Source organism: Coturnix japonica, chromosome 8 (genome assembly GCF_001577835.2).
Source record: "Coturnix japonica isolate 7356 chromosome 8, Coturnix japonica 2.1, whole genome shotgun sequence".
In the NCBI taxonomy this organism is placed as follows: Eukaryota; Metazoa; Chordata; class Aves; order Galliformes; family Phasianidae; genus Coturnix; species Coturnix japonica.
Window position 1 is genome coordinate 12086966 of NC_029523.1, and position 22292 is coordinate 12109257.

General features: G+C 35.5%; 1 protein-coding gene across 8 annotated transcripts in view; it reads right to left on the reverse strand.

The window, feature by feature from the left end:
- Nucleotides 1–22292, reverse strand: part of CCDC18 (coiled-coil domain containing 18) — a 22569-nt gene continuing 277 nt past the window's right edge. For 3 of the 8 annotated variants that reach the window (XM_015869934.1, XM_015869940.2, XM_015869932.2), the window contains exons 2-28: nt 21899–22041; nt 21597–21753; nt 21225–21392; nt 20411–20520; nt 19421–19549; nt 18037–18133; nt 17202–17323; nt 15669–15978; nt 15373–15473; nt 15102–15262; nt 14258–14475; nt 13340–13450; nt 12588–12719; nt 11726–11860; nt 11177–11254; nt 9612–9728; nt 8939–9106; nt 8339–8481; nt 7555–7718; nt 6516–6729; nt 5842–5941; nt 5265–5381; nt 4694–4837; nt 3964–4167; nt 2739–2876; nt 1787–1984; nt 1–428 (exon numbers count right to left, since the gene is read on the reverse strand). In XM_015869934.1, the coding sequence (XP_015725420.1) occupies nt 405–428; nt 1787–1984; nt 2739–2876; nt 3964–4167; nt 4694–4837; nt 5265–5381; nt 5842–5941; nt 6516–6729; nt 7555–7718; nt 8339–8481; nt 8939–9106; nt 9612–9728; nt 11177–11254; nt 11726–11860; nt 12588–12719; nt 13340–13450; nt 14258–14475; nt 15102–15262; nt 15373–15473; nt 15669–15978; nt 17202–17323; nt 18037–18133; nt 19421–19549; nt 20411–20520; nt 21225–21392; nt 21597–21753; nt 21899–22026 (3888 nt within the window). In that variant the 5' untranslated portion in view covers nt 22027–22041 and the 3' untranslated portion in view covers nt 1–404. The remainder of the gene's footprint in view (nt 429–1786; nt 1985–2738; nt 2877–3963; nt 4168–4693; nt 4838–5264; nt 5382–5841; nt 5942–6515; nt 6730–7554; nt 7719–8338; nt 8482–8938; nt 9107–9611; nt 9729–11176; nt 11255–11725; nt 11861–12587; nt 12720–13339; nt 13451–14257; nt 14476–15101; nt 15263–15372; nt 15474–15668; nt 15979–17201; nt 17324–18036; nt 18134–19420; nt 19550–20410; nt 20521–21224; nt 21393–21596; nt 21754–21898; nt 22042–22292) is intronic. The other 5 variants (XM_032446113.1, XM_032446114.1, XM_032446112.1 and 2 more) reach the window with 5 other exon arrangements.

The following is a 22292-nucleotide window of genomic DNA, read 5'->3' on the forward strand; positions in this document are numbered from 1 at the left end:
TACTTAAAAAATAAATTTTATTTCTGAAAAATAAAATAAGTGAATATATTAAGACAATAATCACGAAAATGGTTGGAAAATTAATAATGGATTTAGCACCAGCACAACAACATTCATTGTATTAGATTAAAATTTCTTCTTAGAATACACTATTGTGTTGCCAGCAACAGCATTCAAGAGTTCGTGTTGTCCAACAGCCGATGTTTCTTCCTTCACAATTCTCTAACCTAGAACAAAAGAACTGTGATCAGAGCCTCTTTAAAATTCTTGTGATTAGTTTGCCATATCTACATCTTTTTGCACTAAGATTCTGCTTTTCATTTTGAATGTTACTTTTAAGAAATTAAGCCAACTACCTGCAGGTCTCAAGTCTTCTTTCTGAAATTCTGCCTCCTAGACTGAAATTATGAATGCACCTCCTCACTGTTCTGTCAACAGAATTTCCTTTCAAAATGAACTCTGCTCACAAATACTTCAAAGTATATTAAGTGCTGGGAGTTAAGTAGGAAATTATTACAAGCATATTTTGAAAAGAAATATTAACACAAAAATAAATCGTACAACATTTCGTACAATTTCAAGGAGTCCAGTCCTTTACATAAGGCTTAAAGTTTCACTGTGAACTAGACTGATAAGTTATTAGTAAGTTTCTGAAAACAGAGAAAGTTCTTGCAAAACCTGTATCAACAGTATTGAAGTATTTCTGCCATGTGAGAGGAAGAGCCTCTAATTTCTAAACTATAGATTAATAAAATTTTACCTGGTTCATGAGTACTCTGGATCTTATGAAGTAAACAGAAATAAATACAATAAATAAATTAGGAGTTGGACTTGATGAACGTTATGGGTCCCTTCCAACTTGGGATATTCTATGGCTCCACTAAATGTGGTCTATTACATGGTGAATTTTTTTGTTGTTTTGTTAACTCCTAAGGGTTTGGCTTTTTTCCACCTTTAAAACATGTTTGCATTCTAAGCTTAATTATTTGGCAGTTGATTTATTAAAAAAAGTAGAACAAAAGGAGCCTGAGGTGATCAACAGAACAATCCCTCCAGTATATAATCCATAGCATTTACAGTAGTCAGTACTGTGTACTGTATTGATCACCCTAATATTTGGTAACATCACATTATAATATGGTTCCTGTTAATCATGCATACAAAAACCATTACGCTGAATCTACTGAATATTAGCTAGATTTTAGACTTTAAAGGGAATGCTTTAAACAGAGCACACACATATTCAAGTAGCACTTAATAAGCTTATAGCTAATAAATAAAGGACTGTTATGCTAACTTGTAGTTATTTTTATACTACAGATTAGATATATCTCACCTTTCTCATTGCTTCCTGCATTTTAGAATCACAAACATGCAGCCGCCTTTTTTTTTTTCTCCAAAAAAAAATACAGTTTTTTAAACAATAAGCTATAAAACACATTGATGCACACTGTACACACTGGGACTGAAGTGACATGCCCAAGTCTTAGATGAAATAGAATCATCCTGTAGTCGTTCAGTGTTTTTCACACAGGAAACAAAAAACCCTCTATCATATATCTCTGAGGTTGGCTAAGATGAACACTTATTGACTGTCAGGAGCTAAGCTTACATGTATTGTAGTTATTTCTCTTTCTTCCATTACTACTTAAAACAAACTAAAATATAAAAATAGAACTGGATAACTACAATCACTTTACTCAGTTCTCTTGGTAAAAGATCCTGTTTTTGTGTGCAGAACTTGCCTTAGATGTTTTATGTATAACAAGTCTGTAAGTCAACTTACCTTAACAAGCAATGTTTCACTTGCAGCACGCACCACTTCATCTCTCACCTGAAGCTGTAGCTGCAGATTAGTGACATTATCTTGAGCCTCTTCTAACTCTGTCTTCACCCGCTGCAACTGTTCACTCAGATGGTAAGAACCAGATTTCTGGTGTTCTGTTGATACCTGTCTTTTTGCTTGGTCTTTCTCATGAGCAAGCTTCTCAAGTTCAAGAAATATGAGAAAACCATTGTAAAAATTAAATATTGATTTAGGAAAACATACAAGTGGGTTTTTTTTTTTGTTTTTTTTTTTTTGTTTGTTTGTTTTGTTTTGTTTTTTTTTATCTCTTGGTATTACTAATAAAATTATATTTCTCATTTACTAATTAAATTTTATTTCTCATTTCAGTAAGGAACTTTGACCATAGAAGATTAATTTGCTGTAAGAGTGCTCTGCCATTGTAAATTAAGTCTCATTTTTTTTATCTTTTAAATAAGGAAAGTAACTTCAACTTCCGAGAATACTTTATTTTAAGAAGATCTTCACCACAGATAAAAGCAAAGAATAAAACTTCAACTGAAGAAATGTGTGACCTTGCTATTTTATGAATCTTGAAAGGACAAGCGTGAACCAAGATAGAAAGCAACCCTAGCAAGGTACAGAAAAAAAGCTTAAGAAAAGACAGAAGCAGGTACTGTCCTTTTCTTATCCAGACCTTGACTATCCTATGTCATCTCCTTAACAGAAGTTAACATGGAAGAGCTGACACTGCTTTAATCTGCAGTTAAAGAACTTTCCCATTCAGCTAGGACACAGCAAACCACCCTCCTCTTCTCCCCCCCACCTTCCCACAGTCATCAGATGCCTTAAGTGACTTCACACATGTCTTCTCAGATGTCTTATTCTAGGAAAAGAAATATACAAATAAAATAATTGAAACAGCAGGGGCTGTTTCAGTTCTGATGTATACCTTTATCTGACAAGCATCTTTTAATGATCTTATTTCTGCAAAAAGCTTGTTTATCTCAGATTGCATTTGTAGTTCTAGTTGAGCTTCACGAGCTTTGGCAGCACCCAGTTCTTCTGCCAGACGGTTTGCACGAGATTCCTGAAGGACAGAAAGACATCGTATGGATCATGCCTGTATCTGAAGAGCACTGTAAATGTAACACTCTATTTACTCTTGAAAAATTACAGATGATAAGTGAATCAGAGTCTCTCTGTTTAATGCAAAGAAGCATGACAAGGTTATCCATTTCTTCTGTTTGTTCATATGGCATCAGCAGCGGAACAGGGCCTCAGGCTAAATATAAGGTTACTGAGTAACTGTGGTAGAGTCCTTTAAATAGGGGGGCTTTTGCTTGTCATTAATTTGGTTACACATTCAAGCAGGAAACTACATAACCTAAAGTATTTCCTAGGAGTAACCCAAACAGGAAATAGACGGTAATTAAGTTGTTTTCTTGTACTTTTTAGACAAACAAAAACAACCACCCACAACTACCTTTTATGAGAACACGTCCAAAGCTTACACAGGACTGCACAGCTGCAGCAATATATTTCTAGATATTCAACATTTGCAAAAATAAAACTGCATTTTTTGCAAATGAATTTTCCCTCCTAACCTAGAGTGCTGTCTGACTCTATTTTTTTTTTTTTTTATAACTGGAAATAAAAGATAAGTATCCATCTTCAGTGAACACGAACAGCAGCTGGGTACGACTTGTGCATTCAAAAGAGGTAAGACAAGACAGATACCTGTTTTGTGAGTTCTGATTAAGAACAGGTTCCCTGAAGATACTTAGCCATGGAAATATAGCAACTATTTTCCATTTCTGCTCCATAAATCAAAGGAAATATCACCTTTAAGTTAACAGCTTGGTTAACTCTACTAAGAAATAAAAAACAGAGCAACTGCGCTTTTAAATCTGGGCATTTCCCTTGTCTGTCATTACACAGTGACCCAGAAGAGATTTTGAAATTTTCTCTCCTCACAAAAGAGCTGCTACTTACTGTGAAATGGCAAGGGAAAATAAAGCTCAGACATTCCACTGTCAAACAGTACTACGATATGTGTTATAAACTTCAAGCACTAAAGTAAAATGCATCTTTTAAAAAGTACACACCAATTATTAGTTATATTAATACTGAACATACACAACAAATTTCAATTCTGAACTGAAATGTGAAATCACCTTCTCTTGGGACAGATAGTTTACTTCTTCTAATTCACACGCGAGTTTGTCTGCTTCTCTTTGGGACTGCACTAGCATTTGACGAGCCTCCAGCAGCTCTGTGTGCGTGTGCTGCAGCTGTTCTTGTGCTAGTTTCAATTGCTGACCCAAATCTAATGTTTCCCTGTACTGGTCTCCAATGCAATTCTCCTGGTTCTTCACTGTCTGTAACAGGTAAATAACATCAGACCTCAAAGATCATAAACACCAAACTATTTACATTCATTCTTCTCTTCCTGACAGGAAAAGCAACAGCAACAACAAAAAACACAAAACACGAAACTCTCATCATATTGGTAATTTTTTATATCATTTCAAGGGAGAACAGCTCCATAACCAGAACACAAATAAGTAACAGTATGCCATTAAATTTGTCTTTTTAAAATCATTAAACTGGCTAGAGAATTGAGACCCTGTAAACACCAGGATATACAATAAAATTGCATGACACTTGATTAAAAGACACTGTACAGTTCTTTGTAGGCAATTACAGTAATGGGAATAAAAAATTGATAAAATATTTTAAGTGAATTCTTACTACAAATTTAAGAGGGTTTCACAGGGTTTACAGCCATTTTGTTTATGAAGAATGCTGTTCAACCTTCACACAGGAAACAGTACTAAGAATTGTGCAATGCACTGGGAATAACAGCAAGGGGAAAGACAGGCTGAAATCCAAGAAACATTTTACCTTTTCAAGAGCTTCTAGGCTCTGCTGTTGTCTTTCCATTTTCTTCTTAAGCTGATTTATTTCTTGATCTCTCTGGAGCAGTTCAAATTCTTTTTCATGAAGTTCCTCCTTAGAATGCTGGAGTTTCCTCTCTAAGCTCTCAATCTGAACAGAAAATTCAATTGCATTAGAACAGATATTTTACTAAACACAGACCAATTTAAGAAACCTTCCACTCCTGCAGTAATGCTGACTTTGCGTTCTTTTTTGATTTCTGATTCATTTTGCCAGTGTTTTTCTATATTCAGTGAGCAGTTTGGGAAAGTATTAAGTATTAATCATATTAAGTAGAAATAAATTTTTATTTTAATACTAGGAACTCTCTAATACAATTGACAAAAGTAAATCTAATAAAATTGACTAATATAAAATATTTTTGCTGATACAGTATCACAGTATCCTTCCTTTCCCTAAAATATAACATCAGTTATTCTCTTCTCAGTTAAACCTGGCCAGCTTGTGTCCCAGGACCAGATATTCTTATGCAATCAACTGTCATTTATTAGGTAAAGTGTTCTGAAGCAAGATTTACCTGTTTGTTACATTCCTTAACTTCTAACTCTGATTTCTCTAAATTGCACTCTAAACGAATTATTTGTTGTTCCATTTCTTCCTTATGTTCACGAACTGTCATATCCAACTGTGTAATCTAGATATAAAAAAGGAAAAAAGGAAAAGACTGAAAACACTTCATGTCAGCTACAAAAATGTCTTCTCAGTCAAGATGCCACGTCATATTCAGAGGTTACTTTATATGTAAAGAAATGTACTTCAGTACAAATAAGGAAATTAATCTAAGATCTCCAATTGCATCTCAGTGCAGACTTTTCTCTCTTTTATCAAACATCAAGATGACAACCCATGTCCTGCACTGTTATTACTATCAGAATTATCGGATGGATTTACAATACTAACAGCCTGTGTATCCTCAGGGAAGATGCAGTTTGATCTTCCCAGTTGCCATGAGGCTTCAGGAACATACAGCCAGTTTTCAGGTTGATGCTGTGGCTAAATTAACAACATACTCTGGAATGATGTGGTAATGCAATTAAATCTAGCAGTTTTTTAATATATAACAATTTTGAGTAATATACTTAAAGTTATCTGACCTGTGCTGCTCTTTGTTTCAGTTCCCAATTCCTTTCTTTCAATGCTTGGTCCATGTCAAGCAGCTCTTGTTTTTTGTCTTCAATTTCTCCTTTGCAATACCTGAAATCCATGTATGTCATTTACTCAGCTTCAAGTATCCAACTTGAAAACAATCACATCTAGTACTTAAATCCAAGTATCCCTACAACGTGACTCAAGTAATTTACTAAAAAAGCAAACTCAAATGGAATAACTGTGCTATTTCCCTTTTGGAAATACCTGCACAATTTCAAGTTTTTAAGTGATTACAAAAACAACATTTCATTAATGCTGTTAAAAACAATTTAGGGTCAGAAAGGAAACTTTCCATGGAAACTGGGCAGCTCCATGGAATCACAGAACAGAAACATATAACAGCCTGGGTTGAAAAGGACCATAATGATCATGTAGTTTCAACCCCCCTGCTATGTGCAGGGTCACCAGCCAACAGACAAGGCTGCCCAGAGCCACATCCAGCCTGGCCTTGAATGCCTGCAGGGATGGGGCATCCACAGCCTCCTTGGGCAACCTGTTCAGTGCGTCACCACCTTCACCACCACAAGCACACTACAAATCACCTAGATTATAGACAGCTGTTAAGAATTAAGAGCATCCAAGCACTAAATTTTCCATGATAAAATTGATACTAACTTACCTGAGCTCAGCTGTTAGATTAATGACAGCAACCTGCTTCTCTTCCAGAGACAGCTGTGCATTCTGTAACGCATCTTGCAATCCGTGAAGCTGCAGTGAAATGACTTTTAATTCTCCATGGGCATTTTGCAACGCAGATTCTAGTTCCACTATTTTCTGCAATGCTTCTCTGTGGCAAGTCTCACTTTGAAGCAGTTTATCTTCTAAAACAGTCACTATTTAACACACACAAAACAAATCACAAAATGTTTAATCATGAGTCAAAACTCTTTATACAACATCACTGCCTATTAGCACTGGCAGCCTCTATCAGTTTTCAGTATCACTGTTTTCATAGTAAAATCCAGAAAAATGGTGACTTCTGAAGTTAGCTGCCATGAGTATATGGCCATGTAAGCCTTGATGTTTGTTTTCTTTTTTAAAAATCAAGATCACAACCCATGATTGATCTGAAATTTGAGTATATATCTAAAACAAGGAAAATACACTCTAAATCGTAAAATATACAACATAGCAACTTAACGCACAGCACTTCAAAAAAATTCCAACAAAACACAAACAGAATTGTTAGTAGGCTTCCAGTTGAAAAGAATGGTAAAATTAAATAGGGGAAAGATGGCTTGCAAGTTTGTTATTCCCATAAGCTTTCCCATTATTTTTGTTTATTTTTTAAACAAGAGATAAATTTAAGAGATGAATTTTCATGAAAAGCATATACCTTTGTAATAACTGTGCTTCACATTTGATTACCACATTAAGAATCTGTGTTACCATTATCTGAGTGCAATCTCCTTTAGGGTAAAGGTACATCCCCACAACAATAAGGCTCTGCAGATATCACTTGAAAATAAGCCAATGGGATTTTGTTTGTCTTTTAATGGAATTGACAACATAAAAAATGAGAATATTAAAAATTGACAGAACTACCACAGTCTGACTCTTCTGTGCTTGATAATATGTAAAATGGAGAAACATCAAACTTAATACACTGCAAAACAGCACAATTAAAGGAAGCCTGAAAAACGTAACACCTGACTTACCTTCACTTGTCTTTTCACTGAGCTCTGATCGTGCTTCCTTCAAAGTGATGTCCAAATGACTTATTTGCAATGTTTTGTCATCAATGTCTCGTTTCAATTGCACCACTTCTTTATCCATAACAGTAAGTTCATTCTTATACTCATCCACCTCCAGTGTTTTTTGTCTAAACAAAAGATGCAGCCAGAACAGAATTAACCTTGTAACAACAAAAGCAACACATCTTTACCCTTGGGCTCTGAAAAGACAAATACTTTCATGAACAGTGAATACTGAGGAATCCATGGAATTCTGTTAACAAATATGCCACAGATATGCTACGGATCCTGTCAATGTCATTTGAAGCAGTAAAATTAAACAAAGTTGGTTATGGAAAGATCCTACTGAGATATTATCATTCCCATCAATTAATGCAAATAACAGACCTGACGGCATCAGCATTAAAAAAAAAAAAGCCAAGAAGGCTTTTTCTGCAATAAAACCAATGCATTACTTTAAACTTACCAAGGCCTCCATGAATTACAAGCAATTTGGTATATTTATGAATTAACTTATATTATGACACCATTTTTAGGCTAGATAGATAGCCCGGACAAAAATCAATTCCATCCAAAGACTGTTACAGAACCTTGTACTGCTGCTAGTTAGAAACTTTCCATCTGACTTCCAGTCCATTGCTCAGACAAACAGTGAATGATCAAACTACACAGCCAAACACTTCAGAGTGCAATCTTTCTTCTTTATATTTAATACTCAGAATATTCCTCTCAGATATTCAAAACCTACCGGATTATGCTATTAAGTTCATCCACCTTTTGTCTGTTTAAATCTGCTTCCTGGCAAGCTAGGTAGAGTTTCTCCTCTACCTTTTTCAACTCATCTTCTGCATATACTTTCTGTTTCTGAAGTTCTTGTTCTAAAGTAGATACCTATTTAAAATTGTATTTAAAAACAAACAAAAAGTACTTTTAAAGTTACACAGCATAGAAAAATATATCCTTGTGTCATAACACACATTGACACTTAACAAAAAGGTTATCTATACAGTCTCAAATTGCATATAGTTTAAGGCTAGGACTTTGCAGTCACATCTGAAAGACAAATGGTTTTGAGTAAATATAACTAGATTTATCTTGAGTTTCAATACACTTATCCTAAGCTAAAGTCTATGGCCTAATTTAAGAAGCACTAAGCCACAGTATGGCTAGAGTTTTTAATAACACAGAACTTGCTTTAACACAAAGCAAACTGTTAATCCCTTTTAGATACACCTAAAATAATGAAAATCAAATCAATTATGAGTATTCAGATTCTAAAGGTATTACAAAAATGCATATTAAAGAATTAAAACAATTGTCCCTATGCAGACTTCCAACCGTACTATACCTGTTCTTCAAGCTTAGTTTGATTATCTTCCAGTTCCCCAGTTCTAATAGTTTCTTGCTGCAACATTTGCTGCTGATGATGCAAAGTTTGTTGCAGGAGAATATTCTGTTCACTTGTGTCCTGAAGATTACGACCTTTTAGTTTTATTTCTTTTTGTAAATAACAAACCTGAAAATACATTTACAGTTATTCTTGTAAACTCCATTTGACTAATGCCTGTCGCTCATTAATTAGGGCAGTATTGACTAGGGAGGAAAAGGGTAGAAGGGAGAGGGAACTACAGACAAAAACCTCATGTGAATGTTTTAACTGATTACGCTCAGACATCCTCCCCACTAAAATACTCGCAACACAAATCAAATATGTAAATTTATGTTTATATGCAACAGCATGCCCTTCATTTTTAAGGCAAAGATTTCTTCCATTTAATCTTGATTTTGTTACCTCTTTCGACAAATTCATTCTCTCAGTGTTTCCTTAAGTTTATCCAATGTTTCTTAGTTACACTTTTCCCCTTGATAATCACAAAACGTATAGTATTTCCTCCCAGCCTAATTCACAGTCATAACTCACACTAGAGGTTTTGTTTCACATTTTACAAGATTTCAGGTTAAAGCAATCAGAACAACAGCTTTTTCTGTAATACAGGAAAGTTGCCAAAATGAGCCTTTACCTCTTCAGACTTCTTCTTGAGCTGATTTTGAAACATCTCCTTATTTTCTTCTGTCTGACTCAAATACAGTGCAAGTTCTTCCTTACATACATCTAGTGCTGACTCAAGTTGTTTCACCTAGTTGAATGTCACAGAGTACTTTAAGTTCACATTCTTTTTGTCAACTAGCTAATGGCCTAAAAATGTTTAAATTATCTTTGTGCAAAATGTCTGAGAAGCCACATTTTAATATGAAGAATAAAATAAAAAGGCACAAAAGAAAAAAAGCAAAGAACTCAGATTATAAGCAGAAATGAACATTTGTGAAATTAAATTACAATGTTTTAGGTTGCTTGTATTAAGTAAGACTGGTTATAAAAACATACTCCAGTATTTATCAGTAGCCACAATTTACAAATGAACTTATTTAAAATATCAAATCGTAAGACTTTATTACAAATTAAGATTTACACACAGAATTCAATAAATAAATTTGAAAATATCACTTGAGTTGTCAGAAGCCAAAAAGAGAATTCATATCATAATATATCTCAAAAAGCAACTGGAGCTTTTGTTTGTTTTCTGACCTGAGAGACAATGCCCAAGTTCCATCAAAACGGAGAGGAAGAGTCGCAAAACAGATAACACGGTATTTCATAGTAGCAATATCAACACTTCTAATATATTTTGGTATTGTATTAGTAATATGGGTTTTAATTATGCCCTACAAATACTTTTTAGCTGTTATCTGCTCAAGTTTATAAAGAACAAACCTCCAGGGATCATTGGGAATAGTAATTTATCACCTCTTAACTATTTGATTTCAATGCTGAGAAACTTCATCAACATGAATTAAGTTGGCATGCTTATGTACAACGCTTTCAGTGCTACTCATTTCTTAAATGATATTGGATTGTCTACCTCCCTCTTCACCAAAATGAAGAGCTTTTTGAAAAGAAGCAATTACAGATCCTAATTGTAAGTATCTAGAAAACAACCCAAGTACTAGAAAGATACTCGAACAGAAAACTGGCACAAATTCAGGAAGTACATACTACCAGTTAAATCCATAGTACCTACTCCTGGTGGATATCCTGAGAATTTAATATCATATAAAACCCGATGGTTTTAAATCACCACATGATAAAGTTTAATAACACTACTGTTGTAAGTACTGCAAGGAAGATATCAAGCCAACACTAATAAGAGGTACAGGTGGCTATAAAAAGGTAACTAGTATCATCATTGCATGCCTAGAACATATCAACTGGAGTAAAAACCTACACAGTATTCTTTGTTAGACAACTTTTTTCTCTGGAAGTACAAGTACAAATCTCTTATTTATAACTGCAGTCATTTCATAAAGCAATTATGCATTGTATAATCTCTAAGGGCAGGTTTCACCAAAACTTTTAATAAAAAACAAGGAAAAGATGCTGAGAAGACTTCAGGTTTCTGATGTATGTGTGAGGGATATTTCTGTAAAACCTAAACACAGCCTGTCCACAGAAAGTAAGAATTAAAAAAAAACTCATAATTGCAAAACTTTGAGACTGTGAACTGAAAATTATGAAGAGTTTACTAACTTTGATTGTTTGCTCATTTAGCTGACTCTCCAGTATCTTCAGTCTCTCATCTTTCTTGAGATCTTGCTTCTTCATTTCCTGTTTGTAGATTTCCCACCCCACCCAAGAGAAAAAAGTAAATACAGTGGCAATGATAAAATCTTAGCAAGCAAGAATCACACAGGTGAAAAAGAATAACAGTGTACTTAAATATACAGCTTGCATATTCTATTTGTGTGAATGTGGTTCCTAAGAGGCATCCCTTCATATTCAGCAGCAAAATTAGTTATTTAAAGGAACATGGATTGCCTAGCATAGTGTTCTTGTCTGTTGACCTCATCTGGAATAGATACAACAGATCTTTATCCAGATCTCTTTTCTTTGATTACTGGAGCAAACCAGAAGTATAAATGGGACAGTGAGATAGTAAACAGTACAACAGATTCAGTCAGTGAGTTAAACAAGAATTACAAAACATATACATGTCATCTTTTCATTTTCTCAGTTTTTCTGTGCTTTTCACCATTAGTCACTAGACAGATCTGAACTTAAGTCAAAAGCCAACCTTACCTCTCTGCTCTCCATCAGTAGCCCATCCAGTGATTCAATGCGATGCTGTTTATGTATGATATCTTGTTGCAAAACAGATATTGTTGTTGCTTGTTCTACAGATTGTTGATGTTTCTTATCTAGCTGTGTCTGAAGCTGCCCATAAGTAATTTAGAGTTTACTATTTTAATAAACAGTTTCAGAGAGCTTACACATCTAAACATATTGTTCAATTCTATTCACCCACCATAAAAATGAGAAGTAGGTTTCTGCCATAAGCAGTATTGCACAGTATAAAAAATATCAAGAAATCCCAAATCCTTAATAGTTAAAAGCAAAAAGAGAAGCAAGACAATGAGGAAAGGTAAAGTATAATAGCCTGTCATCAGCTAAGGCACTAAGACATACATACATCTTCACTAAAAATAACCAACTTATTTAACAGCTAGAATTTAACAGTTAGAAATTGCCAAAGCTGTATTTCTAATGGCACGAAACACGTGAATTATTCCATAAAGAATGAAAAAATCCTGACAGCTCTCCCTGAACACACGTGTTCACAATGTAAATAAGAGTATGGTTAGAAGTTAAAATTTTACTTTTTTTGTGCTAGGAGTTTGGAGCAAAGAGCCACAGCATTCTTTTTAAGCCTGTGTTTTTCTTCAATTGAGCAGAAAAGAGGATATCCATACCCAAATGGAAATCATGACACTGTGCAGTGTTAGATGGGAAATGAACTAAAACCCAGAAATGTAGGGAGAAATCATAAACATTTTTTCATCATGTATCTGCATCAGAACTACTAAATAAAAGAAGAAATTATCATGAGAAAAAGTTGCCACCCATATCACACGTACGTGTTAGCATACAAATAAGGCCTTACTAGTTCTATCTGTTTCTCCATCTCTCTGCGTTGCTCAAGATGACTCAATTTTGCTTTTTCAAAAGCAGAAGTTAGCTGCTTGTGCTCTTCACTGACAGATGTTTCCAACTCACTAATACGTTTGTTTTTTCCCTAGGAAATGACAACAGCAAGGACTTAATAAAAATGTTTACTTCTGATATTCAGTAGGTATTATTAGATAATCAACTTCCTAGATTTCATTAATAAATACCTAGAAAATGATAAGTTATATACTACATGGTTCCTCTCAAAGAATGTCACACCTTCAGTGAAGACACAGAATGCCACCCAGTGCTGCCTCTACACAGACAGGATGCACGCTAAGATAGACTATGAGAACATAAAAGGAAGAAAAAACACCTAACAAAAATAAATGGTATTTTTAAATGGCTGTATGGAATCCTTTAAATTACAGGTTTCCATCTGAAAGTTGTTTGCTTCATTAATAACCTTAGCACCTCTTCCCAAAAATCAAACAAGTTTATATGACAAGACCAGCATTGGAAGGGACAGCACTCTGAGTTTCAGAGTACGTTCTTCACAAGTTCCCATTCACAGGTCTATGCACATTTCTTAAGAATTCACAATTTAAGAACAACAGCCGAAAATGAAAGTGACTTGTCCAACATTTCAGATAACACTTTGAATCCATTTTTGCTACCTCTTAACTTAATAATTTCATAAAGACTCCCTGAGAACATGAATGTAGTTTTTCACTGAATATGTCATACCACGAGTTCCTGTTCCAACTCAGTACTTCGTGCAGCAGCAGCAGAATAAGCAACAGCCTTTTCTTCCAATTGTTTCTTCAGTGCAGAAAGCTGAGAAGATTTCTTTGTTATCTGAAATTAAATAAGGCAAAAAAAAAAAAGAAGAAAAAGAACCCAAAGAAACAAACATTAAGACGTTACTGGTTAAGTCAAGTATCTTCCTAGGCTTTCTTATATGAGATTCTGTTTTAGCTGCTTTTATTCCTTACTGAATTTTAGGCATCATTCATTTATTTTCATATGCTCTAGTCTTCATTAATCATTGTAGAATTCAGGACAAGTTACCTCAAATTTCTCCAATCCATGATTATTTTATCAGTAACATACACAATAATTATTAACAGCATTTTATAATATATATAGTCATCATTAGGAAATATGGCAAATAAAATTATGCTGTAACTAACACATTGTTATCAGAATGCAAATATTAAAACTTTAACTTATTAAATCAGAGAAGAGCAAGCTGAAGGTAAATTTCTTTCCTCACAATAATAATGATAATCTCTGGAAAGCGTATTGACACTTAGTGAGAAAAAATACTCGTAACTGTTCTCCAAACATCTGTTTAAGACTCCACGTTAATTTGGTCATAACAAAATAACAAGACCATGCATATTTTTCATTTAACAAAGCAAAACAGAAGTAAAGCCCACAAAGAGCATCAAATTAAAAACTAGATATTTCTGAAAACAGACCAATTGCAGCTTCTATCTTAATTTTTCCCTGCTGTCTGTTAAAATTTCCTCATCTTTAAGTTTTTCTAAATGAGGCAAATTTTAAAAGTAGAACGACAATTGCATTTTCTCCACAGCAATTATCTTCACTCTCTCTAATGACGCAAAGCCTGACACTTTTTCCTTTCTATTAGAAACTTACTTCTTGCTGTAAGGTGTTAGTTCTCAAAGTCTTCGCCGATAGCTCTTCCTGAAGGCTTTGAAACTGAGTGGTTCTCTGAGCCATGCTGGTCTTCAAAGACAAATTCTCATTATCTAGTTTTGCCAGTTTAATACGTAATCTTTCCATCTCTTTCTTGAATCTTTGTCTCTCCTTTTCAAATTGTTTGCTCACAAGTTCCAACTGTTGACATCTCCTCTCTCAAAGTAAAAAAATAAACACATATAAGCTTTTTTTAATAAGAAAAAAGAACATGTAAACAAGCACTGAAGCAATTAATGATACATTCCAAAGAGGACAATTTAATGATAGAATATTGAATTAACACATAATATTCAGAAACAAGAACACTTATTTTTTATCTATACTGTAACTACAAGTTCTGTCTCATAGGAAAATGAACAAAAAAAGCAAACAAAGAGTCATTACATATCTGTCCTAAAGTCATTTCATTTTGCTCTAACAAACTGCAGAGGCAACTGGAGAAGTTCTCTAGCAACAAGACACGGATAGATCAAAGAAAACATGGAGACATTAGCATAACCTGTGAAAAGAAAACGTATGTGGCTCCATTTCAACACAACTTGTACCTTGTATAATGTTGCAGAACACAACTATATAAAAAAATATTGTGCCTAGGGAATCTGACAGTTTACAGAACCTACAGATGATAAAGTGCTCCCTATTCAACTGAAATACATCTGTTGACAAAAAGACATTAAAAAAACTATACACGCAGTAAAAAACAGTTTGAACTCCACCGAAAACAAAATCCCTTTCCTGCAGATTAATCAGCCAGAACTGCCAGATGCTTTGTTGAACTTACCTTCTTGAGTTTTGATCAATTTCACAGGCTCTGTTTCCAAGCCACATAACCCTCTTTTTTCTTGTCTTTCATTATCATTTAATAAATGCTCAACTGTATTACAGGCAGTTAAGTCTGTTTGAGGCTTTCCAGTTTCTGCTTCCTTCATTGCTAATTCAATGCTGTTATAAAGAAGGAGACAATTATTTAGTAACTCTTTGTACAGGCTAGTTCTGGTACCACCAAAGTATCTGCCCACTCTTGCCATAATTCAGCAACCAGAAAGTCATACCTTAGGCCCACAGTTGAAGGTTTATTTGATTCACAAGATTCAGAGACAGCTTCTTTGGTGGATGAATAGGACAGCTGACATTTCAAGTTATGCCACTTAAACTAAAAGGAAAAGCAAAATCAACTTTTCATTGCCTAACAATATGACTTGTTCACTTACTATAGTACCATATCAGTTTATGAGTCACATATATACTCAGAAAATTTCTCAACAATGTCTCAAGACTTCCATACAATATCAGTTAAAATTATTTCAGATACAAAACATAATTCAGAATAATGCATCAGTTACTGCACCTCTTCAGACGTACTTGAAGACAACTGGGAAATGATGGTTTCTACTAAGTTGAGCTTCCGTCTTGAATTCTCCATTTCTTGATGGCATAATTTCAAGCTGTTCTGCTGCTGTGCATTCAGCGCTCTCAGCTCTGCGTTTTCACTGACAAGAGCATTTTTCTCTTTAAGTGCTCCTTTTTTTTCATTAAGTTCCTTTTCAAGCTCAAGGATCTTCTGCTTAGACCGATTCAGTGTTGACATCACTTCACTGTTCTTTGCCTCTAGAGTTATGATTTCTTCTTTTGCATTGTGATTCTCTTCCCTTAGTTGCCTAAAAAAAGTGTATCTATTCAACAGGAATAGCTCAATACAGATAATTAGATGAGGATTTTCATCATTAGCAGTACCAGGGGAACACATGGTAACAACACTGCTAAGTAGTTTTCTCCCTCTCAAAGTCCAGGATTGACTCCGAAGGTCAGAAAGTTCTCACTGCTTTACTCAGCCTTCTCTTCTCATAAGGACCACAATATATTGCCATCAGAAAACAAAATTAGAGAATAAAGAACCCCTCATACTTAAACAACAAGTTTCAGCATCATCACAAGGGCAAGGAATAGATTAAGGCTTTAAATGTGCTAAAGCCAAGGAAATTTTAAAACAGAATAAAGAAAAGCTATACCTAAAATGACGAAGAATTAGGGTTATATACTAAGACTGGGGCTATCTAGTATTCTTTATACGCTCCATTACTAGTGATGAGAAGGGAAAGGACTCTGTCCATTTGCAAGTTGTTCACTTTTTTAGCTATCTGCTGGTTTAACAAACTGGATTATCTTAAAGGTCCTGATGAGTGTCAACTCCAGTACAAATTAGCAAGGAAAAAAAAAAGTGGTCTTGAAAAGAAATGGACAGTGAGCATGAAAGCATGCAACAGCGGGAAATTACATTAGAGTGGCTAAAAACTAGCAAGATAAACACTGAATGAAGTTGCAGCCAGCATTAAAACCAGCCCTCAGATATAAGCGCAGCCTCCTCATTGAAGGCTGACAGAAGTCTTCATTCTAACTAGGGACTGACTATGATGCACAAGTAGGTGCTCACACATGGAGATTAGTGCAGATGACCTCTTAAGGTGCTTTCTCATCAGCATGTATGTTACCAGACTGAATGCAAAAGAACAGGAATACAAGAAGGCAGAGTACCCACATTTCCCACAGAAACCGCGTGTGAACAGGGTATACCAAGCTCCCAGGCCATAGAAGCATGCTTTTAACTGAGAGTGAGTAGCAGTGTGTGGGATTAGAACTTTGAAGAATTAGTTACAGACGAGCACTCAAAAATCCATAGGTTTATGCCTTTTATTTATTTGCTTTTTAACTGCCTGGTATTAGGATCACTGCGAACAACACGGAGAAATCCTAAAGGGTTCACCGATGCTGGTCCTCCTGATTTGGTTTGAACTGTGTGAACTGAGCAGCAGCTTCCCAGTTACGGTTTAACATGATCTTTCTTCACAAATAAGCGTACTTCTTTTTAAAAAGACTTGGTTACCTCAATTGCTCATCTTGGATGTCCAGATGCTTCCTGTAGCTGACACATTTTTCATTCAACTTCTCTCTTTCTTTTTCACAATTAATTATATCGTTTTCTAATCGTGCTCCTTCAGCTTGAACCTTAAAAAGTATTTTTTTCATTACAAAAATAGTCTGAACTTTGATAGCCAGCAGGCTTTTAAAAAAAATTACTACAAACACAATGATATCACATTTTTTTGTGGTTTTTTTTCCTTCCCTTACTTCCTCCTGCAAAGCACACACATACTGTTCACTGTCATAAGAAAAAGGAAAGTGGAAGAGAAGTTTCCTTTTTTTCCCCTATCATTACAGAGAATGCTATGTCACTTTGGTTTAAGATTGGTAACCTCATTCCACAAGAAGAGAAGTCAAATCAAATCAAATTTTTCCCTAAGAGGCAATGGTCTCAAGCCTGTGCAGTTTCTCCTCATATGAAGCAGCAAACAAGTCCGACCAATAGAAATTTGGGTGTTAATTTTAGCCATTCTCTAGCATATGTTTCTTTGGACAAATTATAAAGATGATACTTTGATAAGAAAGCCTATATACCTGTAGAATGCATGATTCCCAACTAGAAAGAGACAAGAAACATTACTTTCTGGGATGCATGACCACATTGTGCAAAGAGTTTAAAAACAGGTAAGGGAAGTTATTGATACAAACTGTTGCCCACCCCATCCCACCTCTCAAGATTTTGCCACTGACAAGGAAAAAAAAAGTGATCCATAAGTTACATAGCTGTTTGCTGCCCAACATACCAAAGGAAGTAAAATCCTCAAAGAGTGGTAAAAAAACAACAAATAAAATCTCACCTTTTCAAACCTTTCAGTTATGTTCTCCTTAAACTTTTGGAAAACTCTTGTTAGCTCCTCAGCATTCAATAAAGCTTCATTTCTTTGTTGTTCTGCTCTGCAATGCAGCACACAAGTTTCAAAAATCAGGATTTCAGTAATGATGTAACTGCTTCCTCCAGTTATAACAAACAGGAAAAAAAACAACTAAATGAACAGCTTCAGGTCACTTCCTTTTGCCTCCTAACTAACTAAGCTCCCAGATGAAAGCGTGCCACATGGTGTGAATTCATTTTATGGGTCATTTTAATGTATTACAATAAATATAATACTAAGGACTCAAAAATAAATACTTCTGATGCTCTTCAGAAAAGATTCATTATTCAAGTCATCCTCCTACCCCCCCTTTACCTCCAGGTAAAAGACCTGTGAGGGACTGAAACAGTATCCATGATAAAAAAGCAAAATTCAAAGAGCAGAAGGGAGCTCCCATAACTGGCATTATGCTGACTCTGACAGGAAGAGATCAGAGGATAAATTATTTGGGGGGATATTGGAGAGATGATGTTGGTATGTAAAAGAAACAGACTGGGATCGTATTACACAAGCAAGCATTCAAAAAAAGCAAACAAAGACTATTTCAGATCGTGTATGTATCTCGCTCCTCCTCATCGTTCTTTCTTACTTTCTTCCACCATTACTCATTTTGGAGGTTCGAAAGGGAGGGAGATGGGGACCAGGAAGGGGGAGTTATAAAATACAAGGATCACAAGTAGGTAACACACAGATAGATAAAAGATAACAAAGACAACCTGATCTAGTGGTCTAGGTCTTGATTTAAGTCTTCCTGCCCATGGCAGGAGGGTTGGAACTAGATGATATATAAGGTTACTTCCAACCAAAACCATTCTATGATTCTACAGTTCTCTTGTGGAAGTTGTGTTTCTATTACTTCCCCAAAAAATACAGCACTCAGTACTGTTGACTAGTTCTGTTCATTACAACATTATATACCTGAAATACAAAAAGCATACACTGCAGATCCTTGCAAGACTAAGTCAAAAATAATTCAGGAAAAATACATTATGGACCAACACCTGCTTTCCACTGCACTACCTCTATTCTGAAGAGAAAATACAGGCAATAAACTGGATAGGTAGCTAAATCACATTTTAGTGTAAATTATCAACCTGCAATTATTAGCAATTTCCCAGACTTAAAAAAGAAAAAGCTAACACTGTCGTAACAGAAAGACACCTCCCCTTCCCAAGTGTTTTTTTAAAGTAACATTTATAAAGTAGAGAAGATTTAATTCCATAAGGAAAGTACATGCTAAGAAGAACAAACATTTAAGCGTTACTATTTTATATTCAGTTTATTAGGAATACTAAGAACACTTAGTCACCTTTTTCCTTGCTTGTTTCTCTCAATTAACTCAATTTTCAGATTTTCACAGTCCTTTTTGTATCTTTGCATCATGCTTTCTCTTTCCACTGCTGCTTTCTGACTTTGCTCTAGTTTATCTTCTGCATCTCTAGCAAGCAAAGAAAGTACAGTTTAAAAATAGAAGGATTTTGGTTAAGAATTGTGTTCACGTTGGGGTGACAAGGTGTGGAATTTTTTTCTGCACATGTTTGAGATATGATGCAGCTCTCAAACCAGGTTTCAGGGCAGGGGGGTGGTAGTTTCAAAACTTCCCAACAGTTCCAAACAGCATCTGGAATGCTGTCCAAACCTCACCAGCAGGCATCAGCTGCTATGGATGCCAAGAAGCCAGACAGCTGGGTTTGTGGTGTAACATTAAACAGTGAAATCATTGTTTTTCTAAAAATAGGCACGACAGGACAACACACACATTAGTGCTGTTTGGGAAGTTTAAGGTATTTTACTTGTGTCGTGAGAACCGACTTTTGAGGCATCACTTGACTATTATTAGCATGAAGTTTTGAGATAAACTGACAGCCAGCTGTGTCTCCCTGACACCTTCTGGACACTGTTCCCATTAGCTTTATTTGATCATCTGTCTTGATTAATATATTCATAAAGAAAAAAATCTTTTACTCTACGTGGTACACAGACATCTGTAACTATGTACAGTCCCACAGCACAAAAATCAGTCTTGAGCGGATCTCATTATAAGGACATTCATGTCTAAGCGTAAATTGTAAATTGGTTTATTTTACCTTTATTATGTTCTCCTGCTACTTGACATGCATTCTCCATATAAGAGACATAGGTACAAAATAAACACTTCACTTTTCTTACATATGGCTGCAAAATGGAAGTTTGAAGCCCCAGAATACATCACCCACAGAGAATCAGTAATTACACAACCTTGGTAAGGAGACTGAACTGGCAAGCAGACCTCATGACTGTTAAGAAGTGCCTTTATTACCTGAGAATTTTATCTCGTGCTGAAACTTCTGCTTCCAAAGTTACAATTTGTTCTTCTAACTTAGGAATACTGACTAAATGTGCACCTAATGTTGATTCAAGGTAAGAAATCTGAAAAAGAAACATATTTATGGTTTCATTAATATTTGCATATACACGTTTAGATGATAGACACGCATGATCCATCTACTTACCAGATGACACTGCTCTTCAATTGGCTGCAGAAGATGCTTGTGCCCATACACACAAAATGAACTACAACTTAGTGCTAATTTAACATCAGTTCCCTAGCACTGCTCCCATCTGATATATTGTAGAGTGATTGCTTTACACATTGAACTTGTTCACTTTTTCCCAAACATATATCTTCATCTATTTGTCTCCTACAAGTCAGACAGGCAAATACTTCCCTAATCAACAGCACTGTGAAAATTAGCCACATGGGTGTACAGTACTAACTACATCACTGAATTGCTTTCACTAGTTTATTCTTTCACCTCTTTTTTTAGTAAAAAAAGATTTATGATGTGAGGAGCAGGAAAAGCTTTTTCCCCCCTTGACAAATCATTTAGTGTACCAAGTAGTCATTCCAACTTATCTGCCTCATTGGCTTTATAATTCAATTATGGAATGCTAATAGACAGAATTTATAATGAATATAGTTGATTTGTCATGAAGAATTTGATTGCAAACTCTTCTGTTTCAAAATATCACTGAACAGTATTAAAGGATACTAGAACTACTAAAAAACAAAAAGAATGTTTAAAGTTTAAATATGAAACACAACTAGAATGAAATACATTAAAGATACATACTCTTGTTTTTGACTCCACCAGTTCCAAGTTTGTTGTTTCAATTCTATTCCTTAGGTGATGGTTCTGAGAAGCCAGAGATGCATTTAGCTCGTGAAGATCATTCAGTTTCTCCTTAAGACGTTCATTTTCTTCCACAGCTTTATCGAAAGCTGTAGGCACCAAGTCGGACTAGACAAAAAATAAATACATATTTCCACATACATACACACGAAGACCAGAGGAACATCTGCAGAATCATACACATAGTTAAATCTCACTAGGCTTAAGGGCTATTCAGACAACGGTCAAGGCTATCAGGCAAGAAAATTTCATAAACAGTGAATACAGAATGGACAAGATTAACAAAAACTGGCTATGAAGAACAGTATTTACATTGGATTTCCTTTGAAAATCCCAGCAAGGCATTTTACCCACAGTCTTTGGGCAGCTGGCGGAGCAGCGACTGCTGCAGTTAAGATGAACAGGGTCCTTCAGGGTGAGCTCTGCAGCCTCCTCACAGCAGCGGTCAGGATGTTCCTTCGTACCAGTGCTACAAGGAAGAGCAATAAGTTCTTACCCCACTTTTCCTCCTTGTTTGAGTTGCTGATGAGCACAAAAGGAATCACAGTAACACTACACTCAGTACTGATTCATGCTACAGGTGTAGCACTGCTCTCACACCCACACACAGGTACCTGTTCAGCTGTGCCCCCACACTCTGCAGGGATTCCTCAGTTCTCCTCAGCCGGCTCCGTAACGACTGCACGGCTTCCAGCAGCTCCTCATCATCGCTTCCAGAACGAGCCCACATGCTGCACTCCATTGGCACTGCATGTGGCTACAACAACATTAAAACACAATAAGCGTACAGAAACTTCACTTACAGACATATTTTAGAGTTTTATAGATCACAGAATCACAGAATGACCCAGGTTGGAAGGGACCTCAAGGATCATGCAGTTCCAACCCCCCTGCCTGGCAGGGCCACCAAACATACACCTTTACTAGATCAGGTTGCCCAGAGCCCAGTCCAACGCGGTCTTAAACAAGAAAAGAAGAAGATACTTTATTTCCAAATAAAAAGATACA